Raw genomic sequence first — 18,011 nt, 5'->3', positions numbered from 1 at the left:
TAAGCAGTAAAATCAGATCCATAAAGATTATTAGACTCAGAATATAAAATAGCAAGTTTGATGTGTTTAAAGAAATAAAAGTTTACAAGCAAGGAATAATAGTTTTTTACAAAATCTAGCACATTGAAGAAAATTGAATAAAGCTTTTGGAAAGAGATAATTGCTTTAGGCAGTAAGATTATGAGGCCAGATGCAGGAAGGTCTGAGATGTGAGAAAAAATTGTGAACAAATAAATCGATAAATATGTTGGGTAAATCTAAACAAACATTGGCTACATGTAAAAATAATAATAATATCTAATTTGCGAGATTAAAAAACAATATAGAATTCAACTACTAGCCAAAGTATAATACAAAATGGAAGAAGATGAAAAATTATAAAGTATTCTATGGTTCCTGCATTGTTTGGGTAGAGCATCAAGAAATTAACTTTAAGCAAGCACGTTAACATGTCTACGGTAACTCCTAAAATTAAAATAGAGATAATTGCTTCCAAAGAAGCAGAAGGTAGAGGAGGTGGGGAGAGGAATAACGAAAAAGAAAAACAAAAAAGATGGCAAGAGACAGGGCAGAAAGCTAGAAAAATAGAAAGCACATAAGAAGGTAGAAATAAATCAAAGGAAGAAGAACAAGATAGAGTTTTAAGATCCTCTGCATGATAAAAAACAATAGGAGTTTATACACACTCTAAAATCATGAGTGTTAATTTCATACTGCTACTAACAGTGAACAAGTAGAGTAGATGTCCTTTGGGAATAAAAGGCTTTATTCCATAAAAGAAGCTTTAAACTTTTGAAGGCCTGTCTCTCAAAATGGACGTTTATAGACAGTTTTCAAGAGCACTCTTATGGTTACTAGATTTAGAACATGTTTTTATTCCCTGTAAAATTTGGCCTTTGACTTTATCTGGAGAATTTTATCTTGTGAACTGCTGTGTTGTTTGTTAGTTCTCCTTCTCCTTTCACTCCTATATTAATCTTTTTTCTCCTTTGTATTTAGGAGGACCTGGTATTTTTAAGGGCTAGAGATGAAATACCATTTTTTTTTAAAGAAATGGAATCAGAAAGTTCAAGACCTCAAGATCTTAATATGAAGGTTATTTGTAAGTGTTTTTTTTAAAAAAGGATGTGTCTATAATATCGTGCTTCTACAGGATGCTAAATAGCTTCCTAAAGCGTCCTTATAAGATTCCACAGTGGATCCTTTCCATGGGTTTTTTTTTTTTCTTGGTCCTACATGCTACTTCTTTATTTTGTTCTGTAATGCTTTTTGCTATAGTTTCTGAGCTCTTGTTTGTTTGTTTGGCCAACAAACGGGACACAGAAATGTCTTCAAATTTGCTCAGGGTTCAACAGCATATTCCTTCTCAGAGGCACAACTGGAGGGCAAGATGATGTGCATAGCCTCTAGTCCAGTTCCCAATTTATTCGTGCCTATTTGCCTAATCCAGGCTTTGCACTTCTTATCTGTGTCAGTTGAGTGAGTTGCTAACCTTTCTATAGCTCTGTTTCTTATTTGTAAAGGAAAACAGTAAATATACCAACACCACATGGTTCTCTTGAGGTTTAAAAGTGTTTAAAGCCCTGAGCACCATACATTGCCCATCATAAACAATACCTATCAGCTCCTATAATGTTATCGTTACTATACTGCAGCTGCTGCTACTACTGTGGTGTAACCGGAACCTTCCACATAGCCAACTTCTCTATACATGCTGCTTGGTCTTCTGACATCATTGCTGCACGGAGAGAATTCCACATCCCAGGATCTAACACCACTGCTCATCTCTCCCTCCCCACCAGCACTCACACAAACTTTTTTAGCCTTTTTTTCAGATTTGCCATCTTAGAATGTTCCCAGCAAAGTGGCCATCGGTGCCTTGAGGGGCAGCACCCAGTTGGCACAGCAATGAAGGTCCAGTTTCTTTTTATTATTATTATTTGTTTGTTTTACTTTTTTGAGATGGAGTCTCACTCTCTCACCCAGGCTGGAGTGCAATGGCGCGATCTTGGCTCGCTGCAACCTCCGCCTCCCGGGTTCAAGTGATTCTCCTGCCTCAGCCTCTGAGTACCTGGGACTACAGGCGTGTGCCAGCATGCTTGGTTCATTTTTGTATTAGAGACGGGGTTTCACCATGTTGGCCAGGCTGGTCTCGAAGTCTTGACGTCAAGTGATCCACCCATCTTGGCCTCCCAAAGTGCTGGGATTACAGGCGTGAGCTACCATGCCCAGCTGAGGTTCTTGTTGATACTCTGTTGCCTTTGTGCTGTGAGTCTTTGACCTTTTTTCATCACAGGGCCTTTTTTTTTTTAATAGAGATGGGGGTCTTGCTATGTTGCCCCAGCCTCAAGTAATCCTCCAGCCTCAGCCTCCCAAAGTGCTGGATTACAGGCATGAGCCACCACACCTGACCCATCACAGGGCTTTTAATGGGATATTGGAAGGGGCTGCCTCAAGGCTTGTTAGCCAGATGTCATACCATCTTATACAGGAAGTCTATTTACTACTTTAAAGTGGGGAACACAAACTGTGGGAGAAGCCTGATGCCTGTGAAGACAGTCCTTCTAACAAGCAGGGAGGAAGTCTTTTTGGTAATGAAGGAAAGCCTTTCAGTGAACTGCAGTGAGACCTTGACCCTAATGTGAGTTGGCTAAGGCAGTATAATTGCCCAATTTTACATGTATTTAGGTAAGTTAGATTTGGGGCTAAATTATCCTCTCAGGAGGGCTAAGACTACATCTAAATACTGCTCAGACAATATCCTTACCATTTGTCCAGGAAAATTCAGAATATTTATGACAAGATCTGTATGCTGAACCCATGGTATTAGGTTTAGAAAAAAGGTTTATGTTCAACGTTTAATGGTTGAATTTCAATAGTATATGAATACACAGTTCTTGTTATTGAAAGTTTAGCTGCTTTTATATTAATGAAGCCAGAAAAGGCATAAATAATAAAACAATGAACAGTTCATAAAGATTTTGTGATTGAAAAGCAGTCAGGACCATATACTCCATCACGGCGTGTGCCCTTAGACCTAGTTGGACACTCTTCTCTGTGCCCTTTCAATAGCTGTTCTAGTTCCTGGGAGGGGTGGGGATAACGCTAGGAGCCCTGGGTATATGGGGACCATGGACAATTAAGATTGTGCCTATGAAGTTAGCCTAAGAAACATTTAGGACATCAGTAACTAAATTAAGAACAGCAACACAGACTCTATACATATACGCACGACCAGTTTAAGCATTAAAGTACAAATTACAGATGAAGGCATTTTCAAAGGCCTTCACTACATAATCAAAACAAACTCTAACATTAAGTTGTATAACTATATCTGAATCATCAATAACAACATTAAAACATGGAAAAAAGTTCTCTTTTCATCAAATAGAGCCATCTCTTCCTATCAATGTACTACATCTAGGACACAAATGGTAAAAACAAGTATAATCTCTTTTTCTGCAAGTCAGTGAGTTGTATAGATACTGAGAATTTGATGACATTAACAATGATTGGCTCAGGTAACCATGTTAGTTACAAAGAACTTAAGCTCTCCCTGACCCCAAACTCAATTTTATGTCTCACATTTCTCTTTCACTACTCTTCTCACTGCTGCCAAGGGCTGGAAATTGAAGAACTTTTGTCTTGGTGATTGTAGGTCTGTCTTAGACTCCATAAGGTGGATGGGCTTGGTCAGTTGTGGGGTCCCTCTGGTTAAGAGTATAAGGAGTTCCATGGGGATATGGTCACAGAGAACCACAAGGACACCACCAATGCTGACTCAGAGACTCCCCTTATGCAGTGTGGGGCTCGAGGCCAGATGAGACATGCAGTAGCTCTCAGGGTCCCCTCAAAGACACAGTGAACTCCTAGGTGGAGGCAGGCTGAGGGAAGGGAGCATAGCTTCTGCCTTGGATCTGAGGTCTAGGGCCCAACTCCTGGACCTGAGGTACTCTACTGGATTTTGCCAGAAAGTCTAACGCTCTGATGCAAACAGGATTCTGGTTGACCTGACTTGAGAACGTTGAAGAGTGGTCTTCATTTAATATGGAGTCTGTCTACCCTAGGAGTACTTGAAGGAGTTGATGATTGTTAGTTCATAGGGCTTCTGGTATTTCCCTGACATAGATATTCTTGTTTAAGTGTAGTGCTAAAAACATGATATTTTAGTATACACTGAAATTTTCTCAGTCCAGATACAAGGTAGAGTTGAGTGATGGGAATAGACAATTTTGGACTAACGATTCTCCTTTTCTACGCCCTGGCTTTGTTAAAGTATGCATCTGAGGGACAGTGTCATGAAAGCAAGCCAAAAACAACATTAGTAAAAAATGTTTATTGTTGCAAATGCCCCCTCTGGCAATGCATTTAAATATAAGCAGCTCTTTTCACTTCTTCTTGATATTAATCCCTAGGACACATCATTAGCTGGAAAAAAAATCTTAAATAGCCAAAGAAGTATAGGTTAGTGTCACTAATTGTTTTAAATGTAATTAATAATGTTTTCTTAAACTCAACATTTATAAATAAAATTTTAATCAAATACATTTTATTTGATTGAAATATGAAGATGTATTTTTATCTAGTCTATGAAGATATACTGGATAAAAGTTCTTTGAGGTCTTTTCCCTTGGCACTTATTATTTAATGAAGTAGTTAATATAATTTTATTAGACACTGTTTGAAATGTTCAAAACAGTAAAATCCTCATCTAAAGATGTTTACTTTTTTCTATTAATAAAAAGTAAATAAGATTCTATGTACAGACCAATTCTTTTTGTCTGCATCTACCATTCTTTTCCATTCAATGTAAACAAAATGTTAGATATTGATTCATCTCATCAAGAAATTCATTGTTAATACAATTTAACCTTTGCCTAATATTTATCAAAATTTGTAACATTTGTGTTACAATCTAGAATAACTCTATAAAGTTATGCATGTTTTCATAGTAATTTAAGAGATCAATAAAAGTTTTACAACCATGAAAATAACTTAATAAATTTATTTTGTAAATGCCAATATTTATAACATGCTGGTTATCTTTACAATATTCTTTGTAGCTATTTAAACTTAGGATGAACTATTTCAGATATTAATCTAAAAATGTGCAAAAGTTACATAGTTTAAAAAATTTTGCAGGGTACATTAGAAAAATATTGATTTATAATTCTGGAACATGGAATGTGTAGAGTAAGTCCTTGTGTGATCAGGCCAATCACTGCTATTAAATAAGGTGGTAGATTCTTTTCTTCCTAACCTCACCAAAAATACATTTCTCAGTTACTGTAGTGAACACTGTGTACTACTTGGAAAAATAAAAAGATTCTGGTCTTGAGATACTATTTACAGTTTACCAGCTTAAACCTCAACTCTACCATTAAAAAAGTCTGGTAATAGTGAATGAAAACTTGGCTGTCATGGGTTTTAAGAAATTCTGCTTTAAATCAGTGAAAAAAAGTAGTCACTTGAATCTTAGCAGAAACCTTAATTCCCTAGAAATTTAAGGTTCTGGATAGAAAATGACAACTGTAGAACTCACTCACTTTTAAGAAGACAGAAGACAGAAGGTATCTCTTTAGATTCATGTGTTAGGCCATATCAAGCTCCCTTGGGAGGAAAGTAGATAAATCTGGCAATGGGGCACGATGCAAAGCCAGACGTTCATGTTTTGTAGCAAATATATTTCCAGTGCTAAGCCGTTTTACACAAATGTCCTGTGAAAGGCTCTACTTAAAAATACTTCAATATTCTAAATTACATATCTATCTAATTCTTGGTTTGAATTATTAACTATGAGAATTATTAATGGTAATAACAAATAACCATACAAGCTAAATATTAGCACTAAATATGCTAATAGGTATTCAAAACTTTTTAATGGCAAACAAAATAAATCCTTTTCATTATTTCTAAATTCAAAAATTTAAAGAAGATGGCCACCCTGTGGTGTCATGAGATGAGCTGACTGAATCCTTACAGACAAGTGAGCATAATGCCTCATTGTGTTAAATATAGAGTTTGAAATTGAGAATCTAAATGGGTTCTCATTCAGACATTGTTAGTTATACCTTTGAAATAAATCCATCTATGTGTAATAACTGCAAGTTACAGTGTTATATTTAAGTCATTCAGAACTACTGTCAGGGAGAATAATGGTACCGTCATATTTTCTTCACAATTTTAGTAAGTTACCTAAGCATTCTATGTCTCACAAGCCTCAAAAGACAACCAGCATTACCAGTTTTCTTTTGGGAATCAGATCTCCAAACACATGCTGTTAGGAGATTAGATTTTACGATTATTCAGTTGCTTATGATCAAAACCAAAATGTTTCTATTGGATTTTTTTAATAACTTTTTTTTAAACAGTAAGTTCTTTACAGACTCAGGGCTTTGGGTGTTGGTATAAAATATTTAAAGTTTTTATGAATGAATATTGATTTTCTTTAATGCACTAGTTTTCCCTGGAGAGTTACAGATTCACAGTCAGTGGGTAAAGAAGTAGAATTTGCATGTGCTAGGAGTCAGAGTGTTAAACAGTTCATTATATGGGGGTGGGTCTCAGTGTACCACAGGTTTCAGTTAAACATAAGGGAACTGAGTACAGCAAGGCTATTTCTGTTCAATACTAATACACAGCTCTTAAAAGTGGAATATGCCAGGGCCAGTGGTAACATCATAAGCAGTGCTTTTTAAACTTCAGCGAGTATACGAATCACCTAAGGATCTTATTAAAAATCAGATTCTAGTCACTAAGTGGCTAGATAGGGCCATCTGAGGGCCTATTGTCTACAGTAAAATTACAGATTTGGACCAGGTGATACATCAGGCCCTTCAGAACTATAAAATTATAAATTTTTAAGAGAACTTTTATTTTTATGTTAGCTGCTGTCTTCTTTATTTTCCCTCATAAATGGTTATTGAAATAAAAAGAAGTTTTATTGTGCTGTGTTACTCCCGAAGCTTCCCATTTAGTTGTACTTTGCATTCTTTAAGCCAAGATAGTTATTTCTTTTTAAGGTCAATTTCCAGTCTTTCTCCATAATTCTTAGGACATTTATTGAGATTAAATGTCCTAAGTATTTTCCTTTAACTTAAAGGAGATTTTTAAAATGAATACGGAGTCTGTGGGGTCATTTGTTGCCTAAATAAAAATGTAGTTTCTATTATTTCACATGTTTCAGAGAAGCTGTAATATTCTTAAATAGGGACTGATCCTTTAATTGGAGCCAATCTCATAAAACGCACCCCTGCTAAGGCGGCAATGGCTGGTAGTGGTTTTAAATAGCATTTAACAGGGAACAAATCCTTTCCCTTCTCTGAATAGAATTTGAATCAGTTGCCTCTTGTTTATCCCCAATATCAATATCTTTATTCAGAATTTCATTAACTCTTGCCTGAACTACTGTATTAGTCCACCAACTAGTGTCCCATCTCCAGCCTTTCCATCTCATAATTACTCCAATACACCCCTGCTAAAGCAATGTTTCCAAATTTCAACAATGCACACTATGTCACTTCTAGTTGAAAGCCTGCAGTAGGTCCTTATTCAACATCTTCATGCAATGAGGTCAACCTACTTTTTTCAGGTTCCCACTACTTCCCTTCACCAAATGTTTTCTACATTTCCCACAAACAGAATTTATGACTCTTTTTATATATTTCTTCTACCTCGTATACCTTCTTCCATAAATCCTATCTATTCTTCAAGATCCATTGTAAATGCCAATTCTTGCTTAAAGTATTCCCCGATTCTTCTAGCAAAAAGGTGAATTCACATAACACCTTGCTGTCAATTCTGTTTTTACCCAATACCCTCTGCTGTATATTCTAATTTCTATATATGCTCTCTCCCTGCCCTCATACTGTATAATTCCTGGGAATCTGTATGATGCCTTAATTTTCTTTGTAGCTCTCACAGTGCTTTTTCAGTTCCTCGTGTCTGTTGAAGAAATGAGTGAATGAATAATACAGATTCAGTATTAATCTATGGATCAAGATGTTCAGAAACTGCAGAAGTTTAAAATTATTTATTAATCTATTATTATTTTGGGCAAATTACTTAATCACTGTGACTCAGTATTCTCACATAGTTTCTTATGGAGTAAGGGATGTTTAGTAAATTTTTTTGCCTAATGAATATAAAGCACTATGCTATATAAATGTTGGAACAGAGGGATATCTTTTGACTTACTAGATCATGGTAAATATTGTCATAGAAAAGTGTATCCCAGATTCACCTATTATGTTCTTAAGAAAATTCTATATGTAAAATTCAGAATATAGAAAGATGATATAATTTATATTTAATATTCTAAAAATGTAACACAATAGTATTGGCTTCACAACGTGTTATTACACAGGGTTAATATTTTCAAGCACAAAAGTCAAATTCTTCCTCAAAATACCATTGATACCACCCTTGCAATGATACCATAATTGTCTATCATGATTTGGGGACCATTAAAGGTGTCCTTTGCAAGAGATGGTCTACATTATTTTCCTAAAACATGAAAATAGAAAAGGTTAATAATCTATAGTCACGATAGCATTTGTAAATTTTGAGCACATACCAAATTGATTTCCTGTGCTCCATAAACCACAACGCAATGGTTAAACATTTTCAGCTGTAGTGTGTTACCTCTTTTAGGATACTAGGTTGATCTATTAGTGCAATAGTGTAAGAGTCATAAGAATTTAAAAAGATAAAACTTGAGAAAGCTAGCTCCATAATCAAATAAATTAGCAATAATTGATCTTAAATATGACAAAAACTTTCAGACTAACAGAACATTAAAATATCTTAGTCTTATATAATTTTGTGTTAATGTCTCTTTCAGTCAATTCCCTTACTAGAAAATGTGACTTTTAAGTAGTTCTGACCAACTACAAATATAGTAATTTAATTCAATAAGACTTCTAAAAATCGTTTGAGAATTCTATGTTAACTTAGAAGAATTCACCATCTTTGTCCATGAATACCAGTTTAAGAAGAAAACCAGAGGGTTATACTTCTCTAAGGAATATTTTCTTTGATATCTTTTCCCTTAACACCTATAAATCCTTCCATGGCAAGTCATGGCAAACATCATTCCATGGAGAAATTAAAAGTATTAGACTAAATATCCATTATATGCATTTGGAGCCTTATTTTTTCATCCTACTCACTACTTTCCTAAGATTCCTTATAACTGTCTCATGCCTGGAACTTATTTATCAATGAGAAAATCAAGAAAAGTTTGAATGTGTTCCTAATCTGTAGGTTACATACTATAATGCTATTTTTTTTGTTGTTAAAGATGTCTTTCTTTAACGGCAACATAGCTTAGTCTTCACCATTCAAATGGTCTAGGTTGAAATAAATGTTAATATGACCTTTCTGTTTATTCATGGAATTACTTCTCTGATATATTTGTGGAGTATAATACAACCTCATTGCAGATCATGATTCTATTCTCAGAGTGATTATTTACAGAAATACTCATGAGGCAAAAATGTAATAGCAAGCTGAGAAATCAGGTTTTGCAGTAATAGTTTACATCACCATTAGAAAAGCTTATGTGTGACTTTACAAATCTAAATATGTTCATAATTTAGAAAAAATGAAGAAACCTACTTTATCCCCATGGTTCCTGAAGATACAGACCCACTGTATCTCCATGAGCTGAAATTGCAAGACTCTAAAAAGCATGTATAACCCTATAACAGAGACTGTTGCACACAATAATCTCTTGTGCTTTCACTAAAGTTTTCACTAGATTTTGCCATTTTCCTTATGTCATGAGTACTCATAATTTAAACATGCAAACAACAGATCAGAGACCCTAAGGTCCAGTGCAGTGGTCACCTGTTGGCATTATACAAGATGATTTTAGAGGGTGCACCGACTAACACTTTTTGTTGTTGTTGTTGTTTTGAGATAGGGTCTCACTCTGTTGCCCAGGCTGGATGGCAGTGGCACAATCATGGCTCACTACACACTTGACCTCCTGGGCTCCAGGGATCCTCCCAGCTTACCCTCCCAAGTGGCTAGGACTACAGGCAAGCACCACTATGCCTGGCTAATTTTCATTATTATTTGTTGTAGAGACAAGGTCTCCTTATGTTGCCCAGGCTGATCTCCAACTCCTGGGCTCAAGCAATCCTCCCGTCTTGGTCTTTCTAAGTGCTGGGATTATAAGCATGGAGCCACCGTGCCCAGCCAACATTTCTTAGATACACATTTATTTCAAAGTGTATAAGAAAAAAACAGTGAATTAAACTCATTATAGCTACTTCTCCTTGAGTCAAATTTACTTTTTACATAAATTTCCAGTTAAAAAGTAAGTGCATTTAAGGAAAAATATAAACTACATATAGTGTAGGTGCTATTGACAAAGGTCATGATGGAGGCTTGGGAAGCTCCAGTGAGGTGGAAAGTCTTGGGTCAGGTGATTGTGGTTCTGGTTCTAGTTGTTACTAACTAGCTGTACTACTTTAGCCAAGTCACATTCTCTTTGGGCATCTCTTCCTTATCCGTAAAATTACAGTTGGGGTGACTTCTAAGATCCACCCAGTGCCATTCTTCAATGATGTTGTGCTCTCTTGTCAAAGGCCATTACAAGGGATGCCAGTCTCTGCAAAATGAAAGTAAGCATTCAACTCTTAACACAAGAGGCCATACTTAAACTAGTCAGGCAAATCAGTGGACCTAATGTGGAATTTTTTTGAGGTTAAGATATTCTATTAATAGAGTAGACTAATCTTTTGGAAGACTGGAAATAAATTTGATTCTGTTTAGTAACTTTACATCTTTTGCACATGGAAGGGATCCCAAATACCTCTGAATTCTCTGATTAATAAGATGGTCAAATAGCAGAGAATTTTATGTAGCATGTTTTAAATGTGTTACTATTATTCTAATATGGGAATAGGAAGGCTGGATGTTCATCATACAGTCAGATGGAGTATTTAAGTAAAGTTAGTTTTTGAAGGAAAATACACTTCTATTAGATGGAGAAAAACATAGATGAACACTAGACTAAGGCAAAGAGTTGTGTTTTAAGAAACAGGAAGTGCCTGCAGGTTTAAAATAAAATAGATGATTTGGCTTCTGGTTTTACTTTTTCACTCTGAAAATAGAAAACACGTTAACCAGTTACCCATTTTCAGGGGTAATAAAATTTGAATCCCAAATTAGCTCTGTATAACTTTATTAAACTGTCTTGAATTAGTTCTTTTCCCAATGGTTCGAGAGTACAAGGTCAAATAAAGACCTAACTCTGAGTACCAAAAAGCACTCATTGTAGAAAATATCTATCAATATGGTCAGGTTCTTTGTTTACTAAAATAATCTATATAATTTGAGAAATAAACTACCATTTCCTTGAATTGACATTACCATCTCTTTTTCTAGAAGGTCCCCAGCCACTCAGAGAAGATTGTTTTCCTGAAGGTTATCTATCATTAACTCTGTGCTAGCCTAAAGAGAAATTAGATTAACCAATGAGATTGTAAGGTGAGGAAAAGACGCTTTTGATTATGTTGATGAGCTCTGAAACTACCTGAACTAAGCATTTTGGAGATTATCTAATTTTAATTAGATAAGTACTTTTTTTTTCTGTTTGGAATACTTATTACATCGATTTAAACTATTCAGCTCAACAAACAAATGAACACATACCAACAAAACTCAAACAATCTATTTTTTTGTGGAAATATATCTGCCTGTAGTGGCACAAGAAATGGAAAAATGCTATGGGTGAAAAATTTTACCTGTGATCTCTAAAAGGCTATATTCATAGAGCACATTCCAACATAAATATAGAAATCAAACCTCTGGAATACCAACAACTTAATGATCTGTTAGTCTATCAAAACCCTCTTGAAAAATAAGGCTTCACAATTTTCCAGCTTTTTACAGTCTTTTGTTAAATATATCTGTAGGTATGCCTTCCTGATCTGTGAAAATAATTTTATCTTTGTCATTCTCAGTTACAGTGAATTCCTGGCACTCTCTGAAAGAGCGTGCACGCTGTGGGGAGCTTCCTGCTCCTCATTTTGGATCATTGCTGACTCCGCCTTCTCCTAAGCATGGCAGCCAGTCTCTGTCTAGTCTCATTTGCTGAAGATGCTCCACCCCTGGGAGGATGTGGCTGGGGGAGAATGGGCAAGCCTGAGCTAACCCTTTTAGGCTTATCTGAGGTTGGGAAAGTGGTGGGTTTTGACACCCCACGCAGGCTGGGAATTTGGATTCGTTTTTCAGAGTTCAGTCTTGCAAGGCTTCTCTCTCCATGATTACTGATTGCTGCAGCAGGGGAGGTTAGGCTGCCCTTGCTGAGGGAACACGGTGAGAATGGTAAACTTCCACGAAGCTTACTGAGCTCCAGGAGCTGTTCTCTGGCTTGACTCAAAGCCTCTGTCAGTTCAAAGCGTTCTTCACATTCTCTACGCACTGTCTCCTGAAGAAAAGTATTCTGAAAAGAGAGAGGGGAAAAGAAAGCAGACTTAGCTTTAAACAATGTACATAAGTAGATAGTTACTGACAATACAATTTGAGAACTGAACTGGAAATCAGAGGTCTGTATTCGTTGACACTCTACCTCATGGGACAGACAAGTCAAGAACAGAAATAATCTGTGATGGTGGAAAGAAGTTGAAGAAAGTATATGGTTCAACCCTTGCAGTTTGCAGATGAGGAGTCAAGAACTGCAGAGATTGAGTGACCTGTCCAGGGTTACTCAGATGTTAGTGGTGCGGCTGGTGTTAGAACCCAGGACTTCTAATACCTAACTTCAGTGGGGTTTCAACTTCTCTGCCTCAAGTCGCAGACAGTATGCTCTGCACATGTAATACTCAATAGTTAACAGCTGTAGAGTCATTAAATATATTCTTTTACAGTAAAGGTATACTATAATAACATAAACAGGTAAAAGTGCTTGAAGTATAAGATTGAAAGAATAAAAAATCAGCTATAGAGTTGAAACAATAAAATCAGTTCTCATATGATGCTTTCTCAGTGGAACTTAAATAAGATCCTCATTTGCCATTCTGTAAGATAATACCCAAAATAGAAAGGATCTCCTGCTATTAATTCCATTCATTCAGCAATCATTTACCAAGTTAATAGAAGCTGTAGTGAATACAGTCCCTGCCCTCAAGAAGTTTGTACCTTCGTAGGTTTCAGCAGAACTGCCTTTTATGTCCATAATAGAATCTAGACCCAAGGTGAAAGCTGTAGGGATTAAAATAAGGAAGAACTTTTTAATAGATCTATCTGGAGGACACTGAAGGGTTGAATCTCACTTGACAGGGAGGTACTGAAGCAAATTTAAGCTTCAAATGTGTAACTGGACTAGAGATAATTAAGTCTCTTTGAAATTCTGAATTCTGCATTTCTAGTTGAGGTGTTACCTATGTTTCGTCTATGGAATTCATCAAATTATTTCAAGTCCATGGTAAGAATTAAGTCTTGGATCTCCCCAGTGTCCTGACATTCATGTCTTTATGATGTCAAAAATGAGGTTGAAAAGTAAATAATTCAAAGCAGTATCCTAGTAAGTAAACACAAGTAAAATGAGTGTGCTATAGGATTCATCAACTCAAAAATGAATTTCCATTGGGTTAGCTTGTTTGTAAAAACAGCCAAGGCATTCCCAAGTCTGCTTCTTAGTGGAAAACATCCTCCCTAAGGGTTGACTGACTAATCTGCTGTCAGTAGAACTAAATAACAAAGCACCAGGGAAAGTAGTATCTTCCTGTTTTTGAGTTTCTCATGATTATAGACAGAACTCTATTCAATTCCAAATCTGGTAATCAAAATGGAAAAATATGGTGCAATTCCAGATTAGCCAATTGCACAGTAATTTGCTATAAAAGCTGCATTCCTGGGTCAAACAATACTCATCATTTACATATATGATTTATTTACTACATGACACACATTTTAAAAAAAATCATGCGTTAATTACTTGCTTCCAGTTATTTTTATTTTTTGGAGGAACTGGAGAGAGCAAGGATGGTGTTTGTGGCTTTATCACCTAGTTCTCATTAACTCTAGCGGAAACAGTTGTGGAAAAGGCAGGGGAGGAGGGACTAGAGAGGAAGATTAACAAGGTTCCATGTTAGGTGTCATCTTATTTCCTGCTCCCAACAATTATACTGACGAATAAAGACACTGAAGCTCACGCTGTTACGTAACTTGCTGAGAGTAACTCCACTCTGAAGTAGTAGAGCCCTGCTCACCTTCAGAGGCCTGCTCCATGCTGCCTATGCCTAAATTAGTTGTCTAATTCATTACGTCAAACATGCAGGGACCATTTTGTTCCCAGGATACTGAAAAAACAAAACAAACAAAACAAAAAAAACCAGCAGGACATTTTCATCCGGTTTTGCCCAGGTTTTCTAAGTTCTATTAATCAAAGTTTCTTTTAAAGTCGGGGAAAGACCCAATCCATTATATTTTTTGTTTACTAGTAGAGTAAGCTGGCAACGTGTTGGAGTTATTAAAGTGGTGTATTAGTCCATTCTTTCATTGCTATAAAGAAATACCTGAGACTGGGCAATTTATAAAGAAAAGAGATTTAATTGGCTGATGATTCTGCAGCCTGTACAGGAAGCTTAGCAACTTCTGCTTCTAGGGAGGCCTCAGGAAGCTTTTAGTCATGGTGGAAGGCAAAGGGATAGTGATGCATCTTACATGGCGGGAGCAGGAGCAAGAGAGTTGGGGGCAGGCGCTACACACTTTAAACAACCAGATCTCATGAGAACTCATTCAGTATCACAAGAACAGCACCAACAGGATAGTGCTAAACCATTCATGAGAAACTACCCTATGATCCAACACCTCCCACCAGGCCCCACCTCCAACACTGGGCATTACAATTTGACATGAGATTTGGGTGAGGACACAGATCCAAACCATATCAAGTGGCTTGGTTTTCAATAAATTAGTATAAAAATATCACTAATTAAGGAAGCAATGTGAAAGAGTTAATTTTATTTGAATATGTGAAAGAAAAAAAAGTAATGAAAAATGAGGCCAACATATCACTGACATGAATAACAGGCACAACAATATGGAATCATAAAGCGATGGAGGATGTGATGACAAGAGCTCTCCTTATAAGAAAAATAAAATTCAATCAATTAAATTAAATCAATTCAATTAAAAATAACATTTAATCAATTTACTAAGATTAAATTCAAGTCTCAAAGGAAAGGAGTAATGATCTGGAGAAAACAACCAAAAAGCAAGTCACATAAAAGCTATTTCAGGCAAGTGACATTCCACTAAGGAGAACACGAAAAGGTAGAGTGAGCCAAAAGATGTCCTCATAGCAAGTTCAATGGGAGCAAAGTCCTGGCAGACTCCAAGCTGAACTGTGTACCCATGCTTTATACCCAGTGAAGTCTGAATCAGTCATGGAAGGATTAGATTACACAGTTTCCACGAACACTGACTAGACATATTCCAAAGTAAGTGAATGGGGCCAGCCAGCGCGGTAGGGGAAGAGCTGCTGACTGTCTGGGGCCCACTGCTCTGCAACTCATCTTTCTTCAGGTTATTAGCTTGCAAGACAAAGGATTAATTCTCTTTCTTCTATTAGTTCCCAAACCAGGAGGACCCCTGAATTGAAAATAGGATCCAAAATTGATACTTCTTTTCTGTGCCAAAACATTATGAAATGTTAGGTGAACCTCACAATATCTTCATATCATCTGCCACCATTACCTCCTCCTCTAAAATTGAGATTATAACTCTGTTTTGTTCAATAGGCAATTCAGATTTATAATCTATTCAATTATGGGATTAAAAAATGAAAATAAAACAATGGAAATATAGGAGATTGCTATTTCAGGGGTGTAGTCTGATAAGGCATGACTAGAGGATATGTGGATGTGCCTAGAGTAAGTAGACACATTAGTGGAAAATTCCATCATACGTGAAAAGAATCATCTGCTGGTGGTTAGTTTTCAGCAATTTAGTCAAGATGAAGGTTGGATTGTTGCAGAATTTTAATGTGTTTTCACTGAGCAACAAGGACAAATGTGCAAGATGAAATATGTTCAGTAAGACTGAAAATCATGCATAGTATTCTATGTTTTAGATAAAATTATCTTTGGCCATATTTTAACATGGCAAAAATAGAATCATTGGATTGTAACTAGACTGGAAGTCAAAATGGAAAGGAAGGCATGAGCCAGGTGAAGAAGGGGCAATGAGGTTTTCAAGGCAGAGTGGGCAGTGAGAGAAGGAGAGGCACACCTTGGGATGAAATATGGCTTAATATGACTCAGGCAGGTGCACACAGGGAGGAGAGACCAGGACTGATACAGGGAAGAGTGAGCAGGGTCAGATCAAGGAAAATTTATTAGTGTGCTAATACTAGGGTTTTGACTTAATTCTGAGGCTCACATGGAGTCATTGAAAGTTTATTTCAAGCAGATGGCTGGCATGATCAAATCTGCATGAAAGGAAGATCCCTTTGCCAGCTTTGTGGAAAACAGCCTGAAGTTGAGCAAGATGGGAGCCAGGGAGGACAGTAGGAGCCCCAAGTTTTCATGGAGGAAGTCCTTATCTCAAGTGTCCTTGGGTCAGGTGGTCTAGGCAGGGGAGAACTAGGCATTCCTGCATCCTTAAGTTCTGCTGATTGGTGGTAAGCATGATCCATAGATATCACTACAACATTTTCAGAATAAGCCCACTTTGAATGGGCTTAAAATGTGGCTTAATTGCCCTCCCCAAGAAGAAAAATGTCAAAATGAAAATATAAATTAGTTCACCATATGTTTGAAATTTCTAATATTAAAAAGTAGCCAATTTCCCCTACTCCTTGCAATGTAAGAGTGGTTTATTTTTATATTTGTTTTCCTTTTTATTCTTAGAGACAGCTGGGTTGCTTTCAATTCCAAAAACAGTGGAAGAAGGGAGAGAAGGCTTTACTGTGTAACTTGATTGTTCTGAAGGTAAGACTCCCATCTGCAATGGGAATCAGCTTTATTTGGCACAATTTTGGGGGGAACATGCCAGGAAAGCAAGTCCTCCTCAGTGAAGAACAATCACAGATAGATGGCTTTGTTCATGCTTTAGACCCAGTAAGATCTGAATCAGTCATGGAATGATCAGATTACAGTTTCCACCAGCCTTAACTGGATATATCCCAAGGTGAGTGGGTGGTTGGCCAGGTGGGTGGAGAGCTGAGGTAAAAGGAAATTCTGTGGAAAAGTGTGGAAACCAGAAAGATGAGTGGGAGTTAGCAAAGGATGTTCCCAGCTTCCATTCAAAGGCTTCTAGGCTTCTGTTCAACTAATCTGATCAGTCCAAAACACTGCCCAAAATTAGTGGAAATGGCCTTTTGGTAAGACAAGAATGAGAATCTGAAAAGATTTCCAGGAAACAAGTAAGACGGATGTCAACCTGGTTGTTTTCAAAATTATATTTCCCTGCTTACAAACATAATAAAACCAACTGCAGTAGACATATCCAACAAAAGTTGTAGCAACAGAGGGCAATAATCCCTCAGACTGATATGCTTCAGAGGCAGATTTTCAGGACAGAGAGGAAGAGCCATGATGACAAAGTATTCAACATTTACTTTTCTAAGTCAATAATCCAACTTAATTTAGATTTAATTAGCACTAATGAAACATACAAAATTTAACTAGCACTAATTAAATATACAAAAATTTCTCAATATATCTTCTCATTCTGTCAACTTTCTGGTATTTTCCTCACCACAGAGACTCCCAGTCTGAGCCCCCTTCTGCCCCATGGCCCAAGGCTAAGGTTCTCCGGTTCTCAGTTCACTCATCCTCCCTGCCAACCAAGCCTAGGTATAGTCCTGTCCCTAAAAGCTTTCCTGATCCTCCCCATGTTTCCTGCTGGAGGTTGGAGAACCTCCCTTTACCCTCTTACTCTTTAAAAAAGATGTAAATATTCTAATTTTATTATGTCCCCAAACTGAGAACTACTTTTTGGTAATTTACTTGCTGGTACTTTGGCTTCTCCATTCTCATAGATGGGATTAC

At 36.7% G+C, this 18,011-nt stretch overlaps 1 protein-coding gene across 2 annotated transcripts in view; it reads right to left on the bottom strand.

Annotated features, from left to right (window-relative positions):
- Positions 1 to 11,186: 11,186 nt before the first annotated feature.
- LEKR1 (leucine, glutamate and lysine rich 1) overlaps positions 11,187 to 18,011 on the bottom strand; it is a 221,366-nt gene continuing 214,541 nt past the window's right edge. The window contains exon 13 of one of the 2 annotated variants that reach the window (XM_003256340.2): positions 11,187 to 12,457. In XM_003256340.2, coding sequence (XP_003256388.1) covers positions 12,047 to 12,457 — 411 coding nt within the window. In that variant the 3' untranslated portion in view covers positions 11,187 to 12,046. The remainder of the gene's footprint in view (positions 12,458 to 18,011) is intronic. The other variant, XM_012510792.2, reaches the window with a different exon arrangement.

The sequence above is a fragment of the Nomascus leucogenys genome, chromosome 11 (assembly GCF_006542625.1).
Source record: "Nomascus leucogenys isolate Asia chromosome 11, Asia_NLE_v1, whole genome shotgun sequence".
Lineage (NCBI taxonomy): Eukaryota > Metazoa > Chordata > Mammalia > Primates > Hylobatidae > Nomascus > Nomascus leucogenys.
The sequence above is the reverse complement of the archived record's forward strand: the minus strand, read 5'-3'. Positions and strand labels throughout refer to the sequence as shown.